Source organism: Phascolarctos cinereus, unplaced genomic scaffold (assembly GCF_003287225.1).
Source record: "Phascolarctos cinereus isolate Bilbo 61053 unplaced genomic scaffold, phaCin_HiC Scaffold_4;HRSCAF=312, whole genome shotgun sequence".
Classification (NCBI taxonomy): Eukaryota; Metazoa; Chordata; class Mammalia; order Diprotodontia; family Phascolarctidae; genus Phascolarctos; species Phascolarctos cinereus.
Genome location: NW_027555847.1, coordinates 591,817,094 through 591,837,158, shown reverse-complemented (window position 1 = coordinate 591,837,158; position 20,065 = coordinate 591,817,094). Strand labels below are relative to the sequence as shown.

At 36.5% G+C, this 20,065-nt stretch overlaps 1 protein-coding gene across 3 annotated transcripts in view; it reads right to left on the bottom strand.

The window, feature by feature from the left end:
• Window positions 1-20,065, bottom strand: part of VPS13B (vacuolar protein sorting 13 homolog B) — a 1,028,583-nt gene that overhangs the window by 943,059 nt on the left and 65,459 nt on the right. For all 3 annotated transcript variants that reach the window (XM_020969177.2, XM_020969175.2, XM_020969189.2), the window contains exon 5: window positions 1,714-1,881. In XM_020969177.2, the coding sequence (XP_020824836.2) occupies window positions 1,714-1,881 (168 nt within the window). The remainder of the gene's footprint in view (window positions 1-1,713; window positions 1,882-20,065) is intronic.

Sequence of the window (20,065 nt, the reverse complement as noted above, 5' to 3'; positions counted from 1 at the left end):
AACTTTGATAAGTAATTCAAAATCACAAATTAAAGACAAAAATATGGAGACTATTTTAACTCTAGTTCTTCTCACTGGTTTTATTTCAATAGCTAAAGTATCCTAAGTCCATTCAGTCAAGGTACAAGGTTTCCATCCCCATAAGTGTTAAAGAACTCAGGCAATCTTCTAACATTTCAAAATCCAAAAAGAATTAAAGTTGGTGGTGAAACCAAGGACTTACACATATGTATGGGATCAAGCCTATTTTATTAGTAATCTTTACCACATATATTCTACATCTCCTTCAATAGATCTATACAAGAAGAGATAAAAAAGAATATATGAACTAATAACATTCTCAGATTTACAAATTTTGTAAATGTACTCAAAGATAGGGAATATAATAAAAGAACTAGAAGAAGAGATCTTGAGAGATTTTCCTATGTTTTCTCCTCTTTATTGAAAATCATTACTTTTCAATGTTTGAATACTAAATAACCAATAAGAGTTCAAATTTTTTCCCCATAAAAATATAACAAAAAGCTTTATCCCTAGACCTTTTTGCGTGTGTGGAGTATCCAATAGCTAGAATTGCAACAAAGTCCTTTTAGTCCTTCCTCAAAAACCTGATTCTATAGTTCGTATTTTTAAGTCCCCAATAGTTATATAAAGCACTTTGAAATTTGCAAAGCATCTTACATACATCATCTCCTTCAAGCTTCAGGATGAGCATCTGAGGTAAATGCTAGGTATTATTCCTATTTTATAGATAAGGAAACTAAGGATCTGAAATATATTACTCTCATGATCACAGTTATTAAATATTAGACTTTAGATTTCAACACATCTCTCAATTCAATATCATTACAAAACAATGCCTATTAAGTATCACATTGTTTTATGATCCTGAAAGCACTCTGACATGTGTCATTCAGTCATCTTCAAAATGTGATTTGTATAAGTGATACTATTATCTCCATTTTACATATGATAAAACTGAGACACTAAGAGGTCATGTGATTAAACTAAATGGACAGAGCTAAGTGCTGCTGGTGCCAGGAATTTACCCTGCAACTCTTGACTTTTTGAATAATGAATGACTGATTATTCAATTCCTATATTATCCAGTTTTGTTTCATTTTCCTATATCTACATTTACATTTACATCTATACCTACATCCTAATTTTTGGGGGCATTTCAATGTTTGTTAGCACCTTTCCTAGAATAATGGAAGGAGTGGAAAGAGAAGAAATTCAAATGAATCTTTAAGGTATAGGAAAATAACAGCTAAGAAGAGGCCTGAAGATGATTCATTACTTTTATTTAATTTTACACACATGCACACACACAGACACAGACAGACAGAGACAGACACACATACACACACACACCCTACCTTTGCCTCCATTAGGATACAACCAGATGAGTCACCTCTATTACCCAGTTACAGAACTTACAGAATTACATTGACAACGTATTTTGCCTTTAAAATCACCAATTAACAAATAAATACAGATCACCTTTGAGACACTCAGAGAACAGATGGGAAAGAACAGAAAATGAAAAGGCTATCTCATATGCAAATTTTACATCTCTCCCAACATCTAAAACAGTGCTCCTGCACACAGCAGGTACTTGAAAAATGGTCATTAACTGATAAATTATATTTTAAAAATTAAAATGCTACAATTTTTACACAAAAAGCAAAACAACTATTGAAGTTTACTCACCAGAAATGTCCATGAATGCTCTATCCCAAAATTCATCTACTGTATAGCACTCTGCAGATGTAATGTTGACTGAAAGAACAATATCATCCTCCACATACTTTAATATGAGATTATTTATAACAATATTGACATTGTTTACAACTCGTCTAATCAAGCTCTGCACATAGCCTGAAAATGAAAAAACAAAAGGAAAAAGAAATTCAATCACCCAGATGTCTTTTCATTGAATTTTCCTGCATTCTTGCATATAACTTACTAGAAGACAAAATTCTTCAGTTAAGACCCAGATAATCCTCCCTAGAATGATGAAACAGAGAACCAAAGGAAAATAAAGACTACAGGTTTAAAATACAAGGTAAAAAATCCACTAAATAAACACTATATAAAAAATATATGCTAATGTTCTTTTCTCTAACAAACCATGCTTCTTTCACTTCATTTTAATACATTTTTTTATGATGAATAATCCTTGATCATTAATCTTTATTTTTACTAGTTTTCACATATACATTCTATGATCATTCAGTATAAAGTAAGAATGTGAGTAGGTATATTGAGTTACTTATTAGAATATGAGCTCCTGTAGAACAGAGTGCCTATCTGGAATTCCCCATCAAGCATCAGCAGTCTTCTCACCCTGAAACTTCACTCGATGACAGTGGTCTTCTTATTCTACTCCTCTATTCCCTTCCTCTCACTGGTAAGTTCTCCTGAGGTTTCCATCTGGCCCAAGCCAGTCAACATTAATTTCTCCCCCAGCTCTGCTTCTCTCTCTCTGGTTTTGCCATCATCCTCCCCCTCCTCTACATTGCAACTTCCTTTGATGTACTGCCTTCCCCTATGAGAATGCAAATTTCTTTTAGAACAAGGAATGTCTTTTTTTTTTTTTGCTTGTATTTACATCCTCTATGCTTGGTTAACACAGTGCCTGACACATAGTGAGCCCTCAACAGATACTTGCTAACTGTGTTTTTATGGTGTAACAGAAAAGAAGAGGTGGCCTATAACAAAACTATCTGTATTTGTTTAATTCAATTCCTCTCACTTTTTTCCTCTAAATAATCTAACAACAAAATCAAAATTATTCAAGAGCTTGGAGGAAAAAGAAAGAGGTGAGGAAAGTGTGTATAGAATGGTGGGTTCACATCCCCAAATTTACTAAAACAAAAATAGTCATTGAATCTGTTTCTAATATAGGTTCTAAAAATTATAATCCTCAAATGGCTATTAATTCATAGTAGCAAAATTACATAAAAATAAACCAATCTGGATGCCCTCAAATGAAAATTATAAAGGAATTTTAACACCAGGATATGATTATAATAGATATTCATTCATCCAATCACCACTTATATGCTAAATGCTATACTAGGCACTGGAAGAGATATACAATGGTATTGAAGGAATGATCTCTGCCTTCAGAGAGCTAAAGGAAGGGGGAAGGGAACAAGCATTAGATAAGCAAGAATTAGTTGCAAGCCAAAAAAAAAAGTAGCCAAATGTTTGGTCTAACCCAAGAATCTAAATTTCAAGCACAAGGACCTCTTGCTTGACAAGAACTGCTGGGAAAACCAGCAAGCAGTTTGGAAGAAATTAGGTTTAAGCCAAAATGTTATACATGCTCACGTGACCATGTATTAAGATAGAAGCAAGCAACTCAAATGCTGTAAGGTCATCCCATAGGTCACAGAATCACAGAATTAGAGGTGAAAGGAATCTGTGAGACTATCTAGTCCAGTAACCTAATTTTAAATATCCTGAAGCCAGGAAAGATTAAATGACTTGCTAGAATTTGAACCTCTGTCCACTAACCCATGTTGTTCACTACAGTATCTCTACGATGGCTGCTGGCCACCAGAACATAAACTTACTGACCTCATTACTTGATGGATAGCATAATCTGACTCTATGATAATCTTTTCATTACAGTGATGCTGAAAGGGCAGCTATTGTACAAATATCACTTCATATTCCACTCCCCACTGTAAGCACTTCCACTGAATCTCCTCCCTTAACTTGGCACTCCAAATCTACCTACCACTTCCCTGTGCTGTCTGGAATGCCTGTAGCACTGACAACAAATCTGCTTTCACCTTAAATCTTTTTCTTTTTCACTCCTTCCAACTTCTTCCATTTACTGAGACCTGGCTCCCTCCTAAAGACAAAAGTATCCTGGGCTACTTTTTCCACTACTGGTTGCAGTTATATTCATAATGATCCCAATTCACTGGTCATGGTGGGAACTGGAAATTTTCTACTACTTCTAGGATCTCCCTCTGCCACCAACACTCAGTAACCTTTCCTCTTTAGGGGTTCATTCAGTCCCTATTTATCAGCAAATCAAGATTCTGGTAACTATTTACTTATTTACCATGACATATTCCTCTACCCCATTTCAGATACACAGAGGGACAGCCAAGTCAGGAAGCAATTAGTAAGCATCTATTAGGTACTACGCATAGTCCTAAGTGATGGGGATACAAAGAATGGCAAAGAAAAAAAATCATGCTCTCAAGAAGCTTATAGTCTAATACAGGAGAAAACTTGCATCCAGCAATGTATAAAAAAGATATATATGAGAAAAACTAGAGAAAATCAGAGGATGCCCTAGCATTAAGCAGTATCAAGTGCAATTTCCTGAATTCAGAAAATATATCTATAAACATGAAAAGGAACATGGAAACAATAACCAATTGATTAGTATAGAGGCACTTTTCAGATAAGACATAATTGAGATGCACAACTGTGAGAAAACTCCTTGCACTGATCTTTGGGTGTGACTGGGTTTCTGGTCAGCAGAACCTAGGTCTCTAGTTAAGGATCTCTAAACAGCAGGCAGAGGTAGTCCAGCTTCCCAGCCACACAGGGCTAGGTTCAAACAATACAATAAAGTTTTCTCCTAATTCCCACATTTAAATAAAGTTTTCTCACGGGACAGAAATTGGACTAGACCAATAACTGAATAGAAAAGGATTCCAGAGCTGAGTCACAAAATGGAAGTCAATTCACTCAGGAAATCAGTATAGAGATTAGGGCAGGATTGGAAGACATGAGAATCATCAACACAGAGATGGTAATTATATCCCAGGCAGCTGATGAGATTACCAAGTGAAGTAATACAGAGGGAGAAGAGAAGACCCAGAACAGAGGGCTGTGGGACATTTAAGATGTCATGATCTGAATGAAGATCTAGCACAGGAGACTAAGGAGGAATGGTCAAGTACGCAGGAGAATCAGGAGAGAGTGATATCCTGAAAAACCTAGAGAAGAGAGTACCAAGGAGAGAGTGATCAGTAGTGTCCAAGGCTACAGAGAGGTCAAGAAGAATGAGGAATGAGAAAAGGCCATTGGATTTAACAATTAAGAAATCATTGGCAACTTTGGAAAGAGTAGTTTTGGTGGAAGGATGAGGTCAGAAGCAAGATTTTAAAGGATAAGAGGAAAGTGAGAGGAGAGAAAACAGAGGCATCTATTACAGACAGCCTTTTCAAAGTGTTTAGCCACAAAAGGAAGAAGAGACACAGGACAACAGTAGAGATGGAAGGATCAAGTGAAGGTTTTTGAGGATGGGGAAGACATAAGAATGTTTATAGGCAGTAGGGAATGAGCCAGTAGACGAGAAAAGATTAAAAATGAGTGATAAAGAAGATGACGGGGACAATCTGTTGGACAAGACAGGATGGAATGGGATTGCTTGTGCAAAGATAGTGGGGTTAGTCTGAATAAGGAGTAAGGCCATTTCTCCACATGAAACAGGGAGTGGAAAATGGCATCTGAGTAACAGAAATTAAGAAGATGGGAGAAGATATAGCTCACAGTAAAAGGTCTCAATTTTTTCTGTAAAATATGATGTAAGGTTTTCAGCTCAAAGTGTGGGGAGAGGAGTCGTGGGAGATTTAAGGAAGGGATGAAAAGGTCTAGCAAAGTTGCTGTGGAGAGTGGAATAGTGAGTTGATAAGGTAGGTAGTAGCAGTAGTGAAGACCCAGTTGAGCTCATATAACATAAATTTATAGCGGACCCAGTCATAACAGTTGTGTGATTTTTCTCCACCTTCATTCAGCAGCATATGTGTAGGAACAAAGATGGCAGTGGATTGTGGGAGTGATATACACGGAAGGGTTGGCACGGTGCAACCGGCAATATCAGAAGGCCAGGGACTCAAGAGAAGAGGACAATTTGGTGAACCAGTTGAAATGGTTCACCAAGAAGTCATGATGAGGAAAAAAGGACAGTGGCTAGTGCAGGGAAGATGGCTTGGAAAAGAACAGAAGGGTTGAGAGATTGGAGATCAAGGTGAAGACAAAAGAGTAGGAAGTTACTAGTGATGTCTAAACTGCCAAATTTAAGGGCCTCTCAAATCTTCATCCTTCTTGATTATCCTCTGACAAATGCTTCTACTTGATAAACTCTTCGATCTAAGTTTTTATGACACTGCTCTAACCTGGTTATCTTCCTGCTTGTCTGACTGCTCCTTCTCAGATTCCTTTGCTGGACCTTCATCCAAGTCATGCCAGCTAACTATGGGTGTCCCACTGGACTAATGTTCTAGGCTCTGTTCTCTCCTCCCTCTGTACTATTTTGCTTGGTAATCACATTAGCTCCAATAGTTCTATTATCTCTATGCTGATGATTCTCAAATCTACTTGTCTACTCTTAACCTCTTTAATGACTTTCCAACTCACATCTCCAATAGTCAATTTATGTGAAACGCATGTTGCACAGAAACATGACTGAAACATGTCCAAAAATGAACTCATTATCATTCCCTAAAAAAAACCTCACACTTACTAAACTTCCCTATTACTATCAAAGGCACAACCATCCTCCCAGTAATTCAGGCACAACCTAGGTATCATTCTTGACTCCCCACTCTCTCCCCCACTATATATCCGATTAGATGCTAAGTCCTGTCAGTTTTACCTTAATAGCATCTCATATATGTCCCCTTCTCTCCTCTGACATTTCTACTACACTGGATCAAGAACTTATGACCTCATACTTGGACCATTGCAATACCCTGCTGGTTGATCTCCACACCTTGTCTCTCTGCACTTCAATTCATCCTCTACTAAGGTTTCAAAGATTTTACTTTCCTAAAGTGCAGGTCTGATCACATCACTACCACTTCCCACTCAACAAATTCCAATGGCTCCCTCTCACCTCCAAAATCTCATATAAAATTCTCTGTTTAGCTTTTAAAGCCCTTCATAACCTAGTCCCTTCGAACTTAGTGAAAGTAAGAAAGAGAAAATGAATAGTGCATGTGTTCCACTGGTAACCATATAATGTTAGTAGCAGAACAAGGCTTCCAGGATACCGCACAGACTCTCTATGGATAATTTATAAGAAGACCAAGATAAAGTCAAACAGGACAAAATGGCATGGATGAAAGAAGGGAGAGATAAAAGGGAAGGGGAAAAGAAAAGAGGAAGTGTCTATATATTACCTGTGACATGCCAGACACTGTGTTAAACATCTTTTTATAAACACTGTCTCATTTGATTCTCATAAAAAACCTGTGAGATAGGCACTGTTATTATCCCCATTTTGTAGTTAAGGAAACAGAAACAAGGGTTAAATAACTTGCCCAAGGCCACACAGGTAGGCTCATGCCCCCAAAGAGGTCAATGATAAGAAAAGGCTCCCCACATAAAAAAAAAAATTATAGCAGCACTTTTTCTAGGAGGAGAGAACTAGAAACAAAGTGAGTGTCCATCAACTGAGGAATAACCAAACTTTGTCAAATGGATGTAATGGAATATACTTTACAAGATGACTCAAAGGATAAATAAGCATAAAAATATTTACAGAATCTGATGTGTAAAGTGAAATAAACAGAACCAAGAAAACAATACACAAAACTGCTGCAACAATGTTAATGGAAAGAACAATCAAAACACAACTGAAAATAAATGTTACAAAATTCTTTAAAAAAAAAACAAACAAGAATAGTCCCAAAGAAAAGAAATGAGTAGATACCTCCAACCCACTCCTTTGTCAAGGTGGTAGGTTAAGTCCACAAGTATGGAACACGAGATACATTCTCAGACCTTTTGATTCACATATGATCAGTTTTGCTTATTTTATTCTCTTTTTTTTATTAAAAATATTTATATAGGATGGCTGTCTCAATAAAAATTTTTTTTTAATCAAAACTGACATTTTTACTAGAAAACTCCCCTATGTCATCACTCACCATCCCAGTGATTTCCAAAACAAAATACCCTTTTCAGGCCACTATTCCTCAACATCTGTTATCTCCCCCACTAGAATGTAACCTTTTTATGGGTGGGGTCTTTGTGTAATCTAGCTTGTATATAACCCACAGGACTTATCATTAAGTAATGTAGGCTTAATGATTCCTCACAAAATAATTGCCAAGCCTATTTTAGAAATCCACAAAAGTAAACATCTAGTAACTTGCAATTAAATATCTACAAATAAATAACTTAAAACAGGTAGCTTTTGAAAACAAGTCCTCTTTTTTTCGGGGGGGGGGGTCAGGATTCTCTCTAGCATTTTTTATGTCACAGAATGTTTAAGTATCTCCAGGGCACTGGAAACCTTAATAGAACCACCTTTAAGAGAGTCCCTTAGGGATCATAAACAAAGTCAAATTTTCTCAATTTTAGTTTCAATTCAATTATGTGTTTCAATTATAAGTAACTGTGAATAAGTTAGCATTAGTATGTGCCAAAGGAAATAATATCTTTATTACGCTAAAATCACAACAGAAGCTGAAAAGAATGTGGCTTATTTTCAAGGAAGAGGCTAATCTTTTTTATCCCTAGAATGTCAGTAAAGTAATAAAAGGCACAGCCTTTAAAGATTACTCCCATCCTAAAACAAACATTTGGTAGACTTGTACACATTTTAAAAGTCAGAACAGGTCAAAAACATTTTTAGCCACAATCAGCTTTTCTACTCATTTGTATTAGTCACCAGGCAGTTTTTCTTTTTAATTTAATGACTGAAATAGAAAAAAAAAACTAAATGAAATCCTTCAGATCACTGAATAGATGTTCCTATATGAAGGACATACGAGAAGACAGGCCCAACAAACACAGAGGATTAAGAAGGTAAGGATGTAAAATAGACATGGAAAGCAGAATGGATTAAAAACCAGAATACAACATTACATGTTTACAAGAAATATATTTGAAAATGAGAGATATATAGCAAAAGTAAGGGATGGAGTAGAATTTATTATGCTTCAGCTAATGCAAAAAAAGCAAGGGTAACAATCATGATCTCAGACAAAGATAAAACTAAAAGAGACAAACAAGGAAACTATACTATGATAAAAAGTACCATAGATAATGAATATCAATACTAAACATATATGTAGTGATGCTACAGCATCCAAATTTTTAAAGAAAAAGCTAAATGAATTAGAGGTGGAAATTGATAGCAAAATTATAATAGTAGGAGACTTCAACCTTCTTCTCTCAGAAACAGATAAATCTAACCAAAAAATAAATGAGAAAGAAGTCAAGGAAATGAATAGAATATTAGATAATCTAGATATGATAGATATCTGCACAGAACTGAATGTGAATAGAAAGAAATATGCCTTTTTCTCAGCAACACATGGTACCTTCACAAAAATTTGCCTATATTACTGCAAAAACTTTATTGTTAAATGTAGAAAAGCAAAAATAGTAAATGCATCCTTTTCAGTTCATAATGCAATACAAATTATCTTTAATAAGGAAAAGATGACTTCTAGTGCTAAGATGGTAGAGTGAGGAAGTAATCCTCTAAAGTCCTCCCAAATTCCCCTCCAAACAACTAGAAAACCACCTTAGAACTGATCTAGGAGCAGGGAAGCAGCTTACCAGGGAGGCAAGAAAGGTCCATCTCACTGGGGTGAGAAGGGAACTAGGTCCAAAAGGAGCAGTAGCAGCAACAGCCGGCCACACAACAGGAGGCCTGCTGCAAGGTTCCAAACCTTGCTCCACCACCAAGGTCTCACCCTCCTACAAGCCAGCAGCTCCAAGGCAAGTAAGCAATCTGTGCAGAACAGCAAACCCCTACCCTAGCATTCTCAGCACAAGTGACCAGAGAGGCCTTGAGCCCACTGCTGACCAGTAGTGAAGCCCCACCCTGGGGCTGGCTAACAGCAAGACCCTGCCCCTGAGGCTTTCCAGCAGAAAGATCCTGGTTTAACTGCAGAACCCCACCCCTGGGGCAGTTCAAAAGCTAAACCCCACACCAGGGGAGGCCAACAGGGAGGCCTCACACCCCAGTACAAGCCAGAAGGGAAGCCTACCCTCCAGAGAAAGCAAGCAGCTAAGCCCTGAAGCCCAGTGAAAGTCAGCAGTAAGACCCAGTGCCCCAGCACAAAAACCTTGGGACAGTCCAGGACCAGAACCCAACTCTCACATAAAAACACCAAGTGACAAAACAGGCAGAAAAATGAGCAAAAGAAAAAAAGCTTGACTACGGAAAGTCATTAAGGTGATAGGGAGTGTCAAGACATAAACCTTAGAAGACAATAATGTCAAAATGGCTACACATGAAGCCTCAAAGAAGAATGTAATTTGGTCTCAGAACTAAAAAGAATTCCTGGAAGAGCTTAAAAAGGATTTTAAAAAGCAAATTAGAGAAGCAGAAGAAAAACTGGGGAAAGAAATGAGAGGAATGCAAGAAAATCATAAAGAGTCAATAGTATGGGAAAAGATAAGCAAAAATTTACTGAGGAAAATAACCCCCTAAAAAATAGAACTGGCCAAATTGAAAAGGAAGTACAAAAGCTTGCTGAAGAAAATAATTCCTTAAAAATTAGAATTGAACAAGTGAAAAATAATGACTCTATGAAAAAACAAGATAACAATGAAACAATTTTTTTAAAAGCTTAAAAAACAGAAGAAAATGTGAAATTTCTCAGAAAAGATCTAGAAAATAGATCCAGAAAATATAAGAATTATTGGACTACCTGAAAGCTATGATCCAAAAAAAAAAAAAAGGCCTGGACATCTTTTAAGAAATTATCAAAGAAAACTGCCCTGATATATTAGAACCAGAGGTCACAACAGAATTTTAAGGATTCCACCAATCACCACCTAAAAGAGATCCCAAAATGAAAACTCCTAGGAACATCACAGCCAAATTCCAGAGCTCATAGATTGAGGAGAAAGTATTGCAAGCAGCCAAAAAGAAACAATTCAAATATTATGGAGCTACAGTCAAGATTACACAGGATTTGTCGGCTTCCACATTAAAGAACTAGAAAGCTTGACATATAATATACAAGAAGGCAAAGGAATTAAGATTACAACCAAGAATTACCTACCCAGGAAAACTGAAAAAAATCTTTGAAGGAAAAAAAAAAGGATATTTAATGAAATAGAGAACTTTCAAGCATTTCTAATTAAAAGACCCCAATTGAAAAAAAAATTTGACCTCTAAATATAAGACTCAAGGAAACATAAAGAGGTAAAAAACAAGAAAGAGAAAGCATTAATTCAATAAGGTTAAAAAGTTTATATTTCAATATGGCAAGATAATATTTGTAACTCTTAACAATCTTATTACTATAAAAGCAATCAGAAGGAGTATATGTAGACAGAGGGTGTGGATATAAGGTGACTATAATGGAATAATACTCCCCTCAAAGGAAAAACAAAATAAAGGGATGAGAAAGAAAATTGCACTGGAAGAAGTAGGAGAGACAATATTGAATGGGGGTAAATTATCCCACATAAAAGAGGTGTGAAAGAGCTATTATAACGGAGGGGAAAATGAGAAGCAGGGGGTGGTAGGCAAAGCTTAAACCTTACTCTCATCAAAGCTGACTCAAAGAGGGAATAACATACACACTCAGTCATATATAAAAATCTATCTTACCCTATAAGGAAGCAAAAAGGGACATGGATAATAGAAGGTGGAAAGGAGACTGATAAAAGGGAGGGTATATTGGGGAAGGAAGTGATCAGAAGTAAAACACTTGTGAAAGGGTAGGGGTAAGAGACAGCATACCATAAAGTAAGTGAAAAATAGCATAGTGGGAAATACAGAGTTAATTATCATAATTATAAATGTGAATGGGATGAACTCACCCCTAAAACAAAAGGAGATGACAGAATGGATTAAAAACTAGAATCCTATAATATGCTATTTACAATAAACACATTTGAAACAGAGAGATATATAGAGGATAAAAGTAAGAGGCTGGAGCTGAATCTACTATGCTTCAGCTGAAGCAAAAAATGCAGGAGTAGCAAGTATTATCTCAGATGAAGAAAAAGCAAAAGCAGATCTAATTAAAATATATAAAGAAGAAAACTGTATCTTCCTGAAAAGTGCCACAGACAATGAAATTACATCAATACTAAACATGTAAGCACCAAATGGCATAGCATCTAAATTTTTCAAGGAGAAGTTAAATGATTTGCAGGAGGAAAGAGATAATAAAACTATGCTGGTGGGGGACCTCAACTTTCCCATTTCAGAACTACATAAATCTAACCAAAAAAAAAAAAGGAAGAAGAAGAAAGAAATTAAGAAGGTGAATAAAATTCTGGTGAAGTTAGATATGATAGATCTCTGGGGAAAACTGAACAGAAATAAAAAGGAATATACCTTTTTCTCAGCAGTACATGGCACCTACACTAAAACTGGCCACATATTAGGGCATAAAAACCTCACAACCAAATGCAGAAACAGTAAATGCATCCTTTCCAGATCATAAAGCAATAAAAACTACATTCAATAATGGATAATGGTAAGAGAATAAGAATTAATTGGAAATTAAATAATCCAATCCTAAAAACAAGTGGGCCAAAGAACAAGTCAAAGAAACAATCAATAATTTCATTAAAGAAAATTACAACAATGAGACAACATACCAAAATTGATGGGATGCAGGCAAAGCAGTACTTAGGGGAAATTTTATACCTCTATTTGCTTATATCAATAAAAGAGAGAAAAAGCAGATCAATGAACTGGGCATACAACTAAAACAAAACAAAACAAAACTAGAAAAAGAACAAATTAAAAATCCACAATTAAACACCAAATTGGAAATCCTGAAAATCAAAGGAGAGATTAATAAAACTGAAAGTAAGAAAACAATCGAACTAATAAATAAAACTAGAAGCTAGTTTTATGGAAAAAAAAAACAAAATAGATAAACCATTTATCAATTTGATTTAAAAAAGCAAAACAGAAAACCAAAGTACTAGCATCAAAAATGAAGGTTGAATTCATCACCAGTGAGGAAGAAATTAAGACAATTGTTAGGAGCTATTTTTTCCCAATTATATGCCAATTTGACAATGTAAATGAAATGGATGAATATCTACAAAAATACAAATTACCCAGACTAACAGAAGAAATAAAATAAATAATCTAATCTTAGAAAAAGAAATTAAATAAGCCATCAATGAACTTCCTCAGAAAAAAATCACCAGGACCAGATGGATTCACAAGCAAATTCTACTAAACACTTAAAGAATAAATAATCCCAATACTATGTAAACCATTTAGAAAAACAGGTGAAGGAGTCCTAGCAAATTCCTTTTACAACACAAATATGGCGCTGATACCTAAATCAGGAAGAGCCAAAACAGAGAAAGAAAATTACAGACCAATTTCTCTAATGAACATTGATGCAAAAATATTAAATAAAATCCTAGCAGAGATTACAGCAATATATCATAAGGATCATACACTATGACCAGGTAGGATTTACACCAATAATGCAGGGCTGGTTCAATATTAGAAAAACTATGAACATAACTGGCCATATCAATAACAAAACCAACAGAAATCATATGATTATCTCAATAGATGCTGGAAAAGCCTTTGACAAAAGACAGCACCCATTCCCATTAAAAACACTAGAGAACATAGGGATAAATGGAGCTTATCTTAAAATGGTAAGCAATAATTATAACCATCAGCAAGCATTTTCTGTAATGGGGATAAACTAGAAGCCTTCCCAATATAATCAGGTAAAGTAAGCAAGCCCATTATCACCTCTATTTAATATTGTACAAGAAATGTTACCTATAGTAATGAGTAGGAAAGAAAAAGGAAAGGAATTAGAATAGGCAATGAGGAAATAAAATTATCACTCTTTTTTGATGAGATGATGTTATACTTCCAAAACCCTAGAGAATCAACTAAAAAACTACCTGAAATACTAACAACTTTAACAACATTGTAGATTTTGTTAGAACAAAATAAGATAAATCCACATAAATATCACCATTTCTTTATATGACCAACAAAGCCCAGCAGCAAGAGATAGAAAGATAAATTCCATTTAAAATAACAGTAGACAATATGAAATATTTGGGAGTCTATCTGCCAAGACAACCCCAGGAACTGTAGGAACACAATCACAAAACACTTTTCATACAAATAAAGTCAGATCTAAACAACTGGAAAAATATTAATTGCTCATGGGCAGGCCAAGCTAATATAGTAAAAATTATAATTAATCAGTGCCACACCAAAAAAACTATCAAAAAATTATTTTACAGAGCTAGAAAAAATAATAACAAAATTCATCTGGACAAACTCAACGGTATCAAAGGAATCAATAAAATAAAAGCAAAATAACGTGGTCTAGTCATACCAAAACTTAAACAGTATTATAAAATGGTAATTATCAAAACACTCTAGTACTAGCTAAGAAATACAGTGGTGGATCAGTGGAACAGGTTAGGTATAAATTGCATTATAGCAAATGAACACAGTAATCTAGTATATGATAAATCCAAAAGTTCAAGCTTTTGGAACAAAAACTCACTGTTTAATGAAAACCGGAAAACAGTATGGCAGAAACCAAGTATAGACCAATATCTCACATCTTATATCAATATAAGGTCAAAATGGGTACGTGATTTTTACATAAAGAGTGATACCATTAGCAAATTATGAGAGCGTGGAATAGCTTACCTGTCATATTTATGGATAAGGGAAGAATTTAGGATCAAAGAAGACACAGAGAGCATTACAAAATGTAAAACATAATTTTTATTATATAAAATTTAAAAAGTTTTGCATAAACAAAACCAATACAACCAAAATTGTAAGGAAAGCATAAAACTTAAAGGGAAATTTTTGCAACGAGTATCTGCTAAAGTCTCATTTCTCAACTATACAGAGAACTAAACCAAATTTATAAAAATACAAGTCATTCACCAATTCGTAAATGGCCAGAGGATATGGACAGGCAGTTTTCAGACAAAGAAATCAAAGCTATCTATAGTCATGTGAAAAAATGCTCTAAATCATTATAGATCAGAGAAATGCCAATTAAAACAACTCTGAAGTAATACCTCACAACTATCAAATTGGCTAATATGACAAAAAAGGAAAATGTTGGATGTTGGAGGAGATAGGGCAAAACTGGGACACTTAATGCACTTTTGGTGGAGTTATGAACTGATCCAACCCATTCTGGAGAACAATTTGGAACTATTTCCAAAGGGCTACAAAACTGTGTATACCCTTTCATTCAGCAATAACATAATCAGATTTATGCATCCCAAAGACATTCAAAAAAAGGTAAAACTATTCTCAGCAATACACAATAATCCAAGCCAATCCCAAAGGACTAATGATGAAACAATCTATTCATCTCCACAGAAAGAAATGATATTGATTGAATACAGACTGAAGCATGCTATTTTTCACTCTTTCATTTTTTTCCTTTCATTCGAATCTTCTTGTGCATGTAATATGGAAATGTTTTACACAACTGCACATATATAACTTCCGTATCTGATTGCTTACCATCTCAGAGAGGGTGAAGGAGAAGGAGAAAGTGAAGGACAGAATTTGGAACTCAAAACATTAAATAAAAATGTTTAAAAAAAAAAAAAGAAAAGTCCTAGACTGGCTGACATTTAAAGGTTCTTTCTGCCAGCTTTCAGAGTCTGATTAGAAGAGGGTCTCTTGTCCTACTGTCTGTCAATTCTTTCCCAGAAGACCCAAAAAAAAAGGAAAGGGACCATAGAAATATAGATTAGAAATTAATTAAAGATTAAATATTCTAATTTTAAAGAATGAGTGGATTAAAGAACCAGTCACAGAAATAACAATTTTAGGGGGCAGAGCCAAGATGGCAAAGTAAAAGCAGTGACTTGCTTGAGCTCTCCCCCAAACCCCTCCAAATATTTGTAAAAAATGGCTCTAAACAAATTCTAGAGCAGCAGAACCCACGAAAAGACAGAGTGAAACAAATTTCCAGCCCAATGAAACCTGGATGATTGATAGGAAAGGTCTGTAGTACTGGGCTGGGAGAGGAGCACAGTTCAGCCTGGGCATGCAGGCAAAGACCAAGCCTTAGCTAACCTGGAGCAGGCCTCAGGGGACTGAATCACAGGCAGCTGTGGTAGTTTCCAGACTTCTCAACCCACAAGGCCAAAGACAACTTAGGTCAGTAAGAAAGGCCTGGCGGACTTTGGTGAGAGCGGAGCTCAGTCCAGCCCCAGTCCTGGTACAGCCCAGGGGTGGCAGCTACTTCTGGAGTTCTCAGCCCACTTACAGAGGGGGAATCAAGTGGCTGATCAGAGAGGGATTGCAGGGATTTCTTTGCTGGTGCTGAGGCAGGATTCTCTTGCTTAGCCTATGCTTGGATCTAGATCACAGTACTGAGTGGTGGTTTGGGGGTGAGAAGAAGCATTGGTGTGGTAGAGCTTGTGGCAACAGTGAAAAGGGAATCCTCACAGGTCCAAGGCAGAAAAAAAGAGTGCTTGTGGTCACCCACAGACCAGAGCACAGGCCAGGAAAGGAATAGACACCTTGCCTTTGATCATGCCACCTTGGAAGAATTGAAAATTTATAGGTCCCTAGAAATATCTCTGAAAACAGCTGCACAAAACCCCTGAAGCTTGGGACAGTACATTCTCCACACTGGAAGCAGACCCCTACCTTAACAGAGTTTAACAGTCAAGTAATTGGCTGCGAACATGAGCAAACAGCACAAAAAAAGTCAGAGCATAAAATCTTACTTTGGTGACAAAGAAGATCAAAACATACAATCAGAAGAAGACAACAAAATCAGAAGTTGTACATCCAAAGCCTCCAAAAAAAATATGAATTGGTCTCAGGCCACAGAAGAGCTCAAAAAGGATTCTTAGAAGCAAGTAAGAGAAGTAGTGGGAAAACGAGGAAGAGAAATGACAGTGATGCAAGAAAAACATGAAAAACAAGTCAACAGCTTGCTAAAAGGAGACCAAAAAAAATACTGAAGAAAATAACACCTTAGGAGGCAGAGCCAAGATGGCACAATAAAAGCAGTGACTTGCTTGAGATCTCCCCCAAATTCCTCCAAACACCTATAAAAAAATGGCTCTAAACAAATTCTAAAGCAGGAGAACCCACAAAAAGACAGAGTGAAACAAATTTCCAGCCTAAGATAGCCTGGATGGTTGACTGAAAAGCTATATCTCGCCAGGCTGGCAGAGGAATGCAGTTTGGCGTGGGCACACAGGCCGCAGTGAACCTGGAGCAGGCCTCAGAGGACTGAAGTACAGGCAGCTCTGGCGGTTTCCAGACTTCTCAACCCAAGAATGCCAAAGACAACTTAGAAGGTCAGTGGGAAAAGTGTGTTTCTGTGGTGGTGAAAGAGAAGCACAGGGTCCCAGCCCCATTCCTCAAACTCAGCCCCACGTTGGCGGCGGCCTCTGAGCTTCCGGCCAACAGACTGAAGAGGAATCGAGTGTCTGATCAGAGGGTGATTGCAGGGATCTCTCTGCTGGTGCCAAAATCTCTTGCTTTGTCCATGCTTGGATCTGGGTCACAGTTCTGGGTGGTGGTCCTGGGGCAAGAAGGAGCGCTGGCACAGTGGAGCTTGTAGTAGCTGTGGAGAGGAAATCCTCCTCACAGTTCCAAGACAGAAATGAGCGCTTGTGGTCACTCATAGACCACAGCACAGGCCAGGAAAGAAGTAAACACCTCGCCCTTGATCATACCACCATGGAAGAACTGAAAATTTACAGGTCCCTAGAAGTATCTCTGAAAACAGCTGCACAAAACCCCTAAAGCTTGGGACAGTACATTCTCCACAGTGGAAACAGACCCTTACCTTAACAAAGAGTTTATAACTCAAGTAATTGGCCAGGATCATGAGCAAGCAGCACAAAAAGAGTCAGACTATATTATCTTACTTTGGTGACAATGAAGATCAAAACATACAACCAGAAGAAGACCACGAAGCCAAAGCTCCTACATCCAAAGCCTTCAAGAAAAATATGAATTGGTTCCAGGCCATGCAGGATCTCAAAAAGGATTTTGAGAAGCAAGCAAGAGAAGTAGAGGAAAAACTGAGAGTGATGCTAAAGGAAACCAAAAAAATACTGAAGAAAATAGCACCTTAAAAAATAGGCTAACCCAAATGTCAAAAGAGGTCCAAAAAGGCAATGAGGAGAAGAGGAGAAGAATGCCCCAAAAAGCAAAATTGGCCAAATGGAAAAGTAAGTCCAAAAGCTTACTTTAAAATTAGAATGGAGAAACTGGAAGCTAGTGACAATTTGAGAAATAAGACACTGTAACACTAATCCAAAAGAATGAAAAAACAGAAGATAATCTGAAATATCTTACTGGAAAAACAAATGACCTAGAAAATGGATCCAGGAGAGAGAACTTAAAAATTATTGAACTATCTGAAAGCCATGATCAAAAGAAGAGCCTAGACATCATCTTTCAAGAAATTACCAAGGAAAACTGCCCTGACAGTTTAGAACCAAAGGGCAAAATAGAAATTGAAAGAATCCACCAATTACCTCCTGAAAGAGATCCCCAAAGGAAAACTCCTAGGGATATTGTAGCCAAATTCCAGAGTACCCAGGTCAAGGAGAAAATATTGAAAGCAGCCAGAAAGAAACAATTCAAGTATTATGGAAACACAATCAGAATAACATAGGATTTAGCAACTTCTACATTAAGGGACCGAAGGGCATAGAGTATGATATTCCTGAGGTCAAAGGAGACAGTACTACAACCAAGAATCACCTACCCAGCAAAACTGAGTATAATCCTTCAGGGTAAAAAATGGTCATTCAATGAAATAGGGGACTTTCAAGCATTTCTGAGGAAAAGACCAGAGCTGAATATAAAATCTGACTTTCAAATACAAGACTCAAGTGAAACATGGAAGAGGTAAACAGGAAAGAGAAATCATAAGATATTTATTAAAATTGAACTGTTTACATTCCTGCTTGGAAAGATGATATTTGTAACTCATGAGACCTTTGTCAGTATTAGGGTAGTTGGAGGGAATATATATCAGAAGGCACAGGGTGAGCTGAATATGAAGGGATGATACCTAAAAAATAAAATTAAGGGGTGAGAGAGGATTGTACTGGGAGGAGAAAGGGACAGGTAGAATGGGGTAAATTATCTCACATAAAACAGACAAGAAAAGGCTTTTACAGTAGAAGGGAAACAGGGGTCAGATGAGAGGGAATAAGTGAATCTTATTCTCATCGGATTTGGCTTAAGGAGGGAATAACATACACACTCAACTGGGTATGGAACTCTATCTTACCCTAGAGGAAAATAGGGGGGAAAGGGATAAGAGAAGGGGGAATGATAGAAAGAAGGGCAGATTAGGGGAGCGAACACATTTGAAGAGGGACAGGGTGAAAGGAGAGAACAGAATAAATGGGGGGATGGGATAGAATGAAGGGAAATATAGGTAGTTTTTCACAACATGGCTGTCACGGAAATGTTTTGCATGACTACACATATATAACCTGTATCAAGTTGCCTGCCTTCTCAATGAGGGTGGATGGGCAGGGAGGAAGAGGGAGAATTTGGAACCCAAAGTTTTAAAAACAAATGTTAAAAAGTGTTTTTACATGCAACTGGGAAATAAGATATAGTCAATAGGATATAAAAATCTATCCTGCTGTACAGGAAAATAGAAGGGGAAGAGGATAAGAGAAGTGTGTGTGGGGGTAGGTGGAAGGCGTCACAGAATAAAGGGCAGATTAGAGGAAAGGGTATTCAGAATGCACGCCATCTTGGGGTTGGGGGAGGGGAGAGATGGGGAGAAAATTTGGAACAAATATCTTGTGGAAGTGAATGTTGAAAACTAAAAATTAATTAATTAAAAAAAGAGATAATTTTATTAAACAAAATTATAATGAGACAACATACCAAAACCTATAGGATATGGCAAAAGCAGTAATCAGAGGATAATTTATATCTCTAAATGCTTACATCAATAAAACAGAGAAAGAGCAGATCAATGAATTGGCATACAATTTTTTAAAATCAGAAAAAGAACAAAGTAAAAAACTTCAAACACCAAATTGGAAACCCAAAAAATTAAAGGTGAGATAAATAAAACACAATGTACGAAAACTACTGAATTAATAAATAAAACTA